The sequence below is a fragment of the Cariama cristata genome, unplaced genomic scaffold (genome assembly GCF_000690535.1).
Source record: "Cariama cristata isolate BGI_N322 unplaced genomic scaffold, ASM69053v1 scaffold24212, whole genome shotgun sequence".
NCBI classification, from domain to species: Eukaryota; Metazoa; Chordata; class Aves; order Cariamiformes; family Cariamidae; genus Cariama; species Cariama cristata.
Window position 1 is genome coordinate 348 of NW_009603663.1, and position 257 is coordinate 604.

The window sequence follows — 257 nt, forward strand, 5'->3', positions numbered from 1 at the left end:
CGGAGAGGGGGGTGGGAATGGGGCTGTCGGTACAGCAGCCTCGGGAGGGAACTAGCAACTGGCTAATAGGGCCAGAAAGCGTAGGGCAGCCCCCGGGGGAAGGAGAGGCAGGGCTGGAGGGTGAATCTGGCTGCGCTGGGGGCGAAGAAGCTGCAGGATGGGGCCACAGTGAGAGCTGAGACCCAGCTGGTTGAGGCTACCCCAGGAGAGAACCCAGGACCACGGTGCCGCCGCAAGGAGGGAAGAAGATAGGGTCT

General features: G+C 64.6%; 1 protein-coding gene across 1 annotated transcript in view; it reads right to left on the reverse strand.

Annotated features, from left to right (window-relative positions):
* MYRF (myelin regulatory factor) overlaps positions 1-257 on the reverse strand; it is a gene marked incomplete at both ends in the record, with an annotated part of 12,214 nt that overhangs the window by 344 nt on the left and 11,613 nt on the right. Inside the window, one exon of the mRNA XM_009695289.1 lies at positions 152-175. Coding sequence (XP_009693591.1) covers positions 152-175 — 24 coding nt within the window. The remainder of the gene's footprint in view (positions 1-151; positions 176-257) is intronic.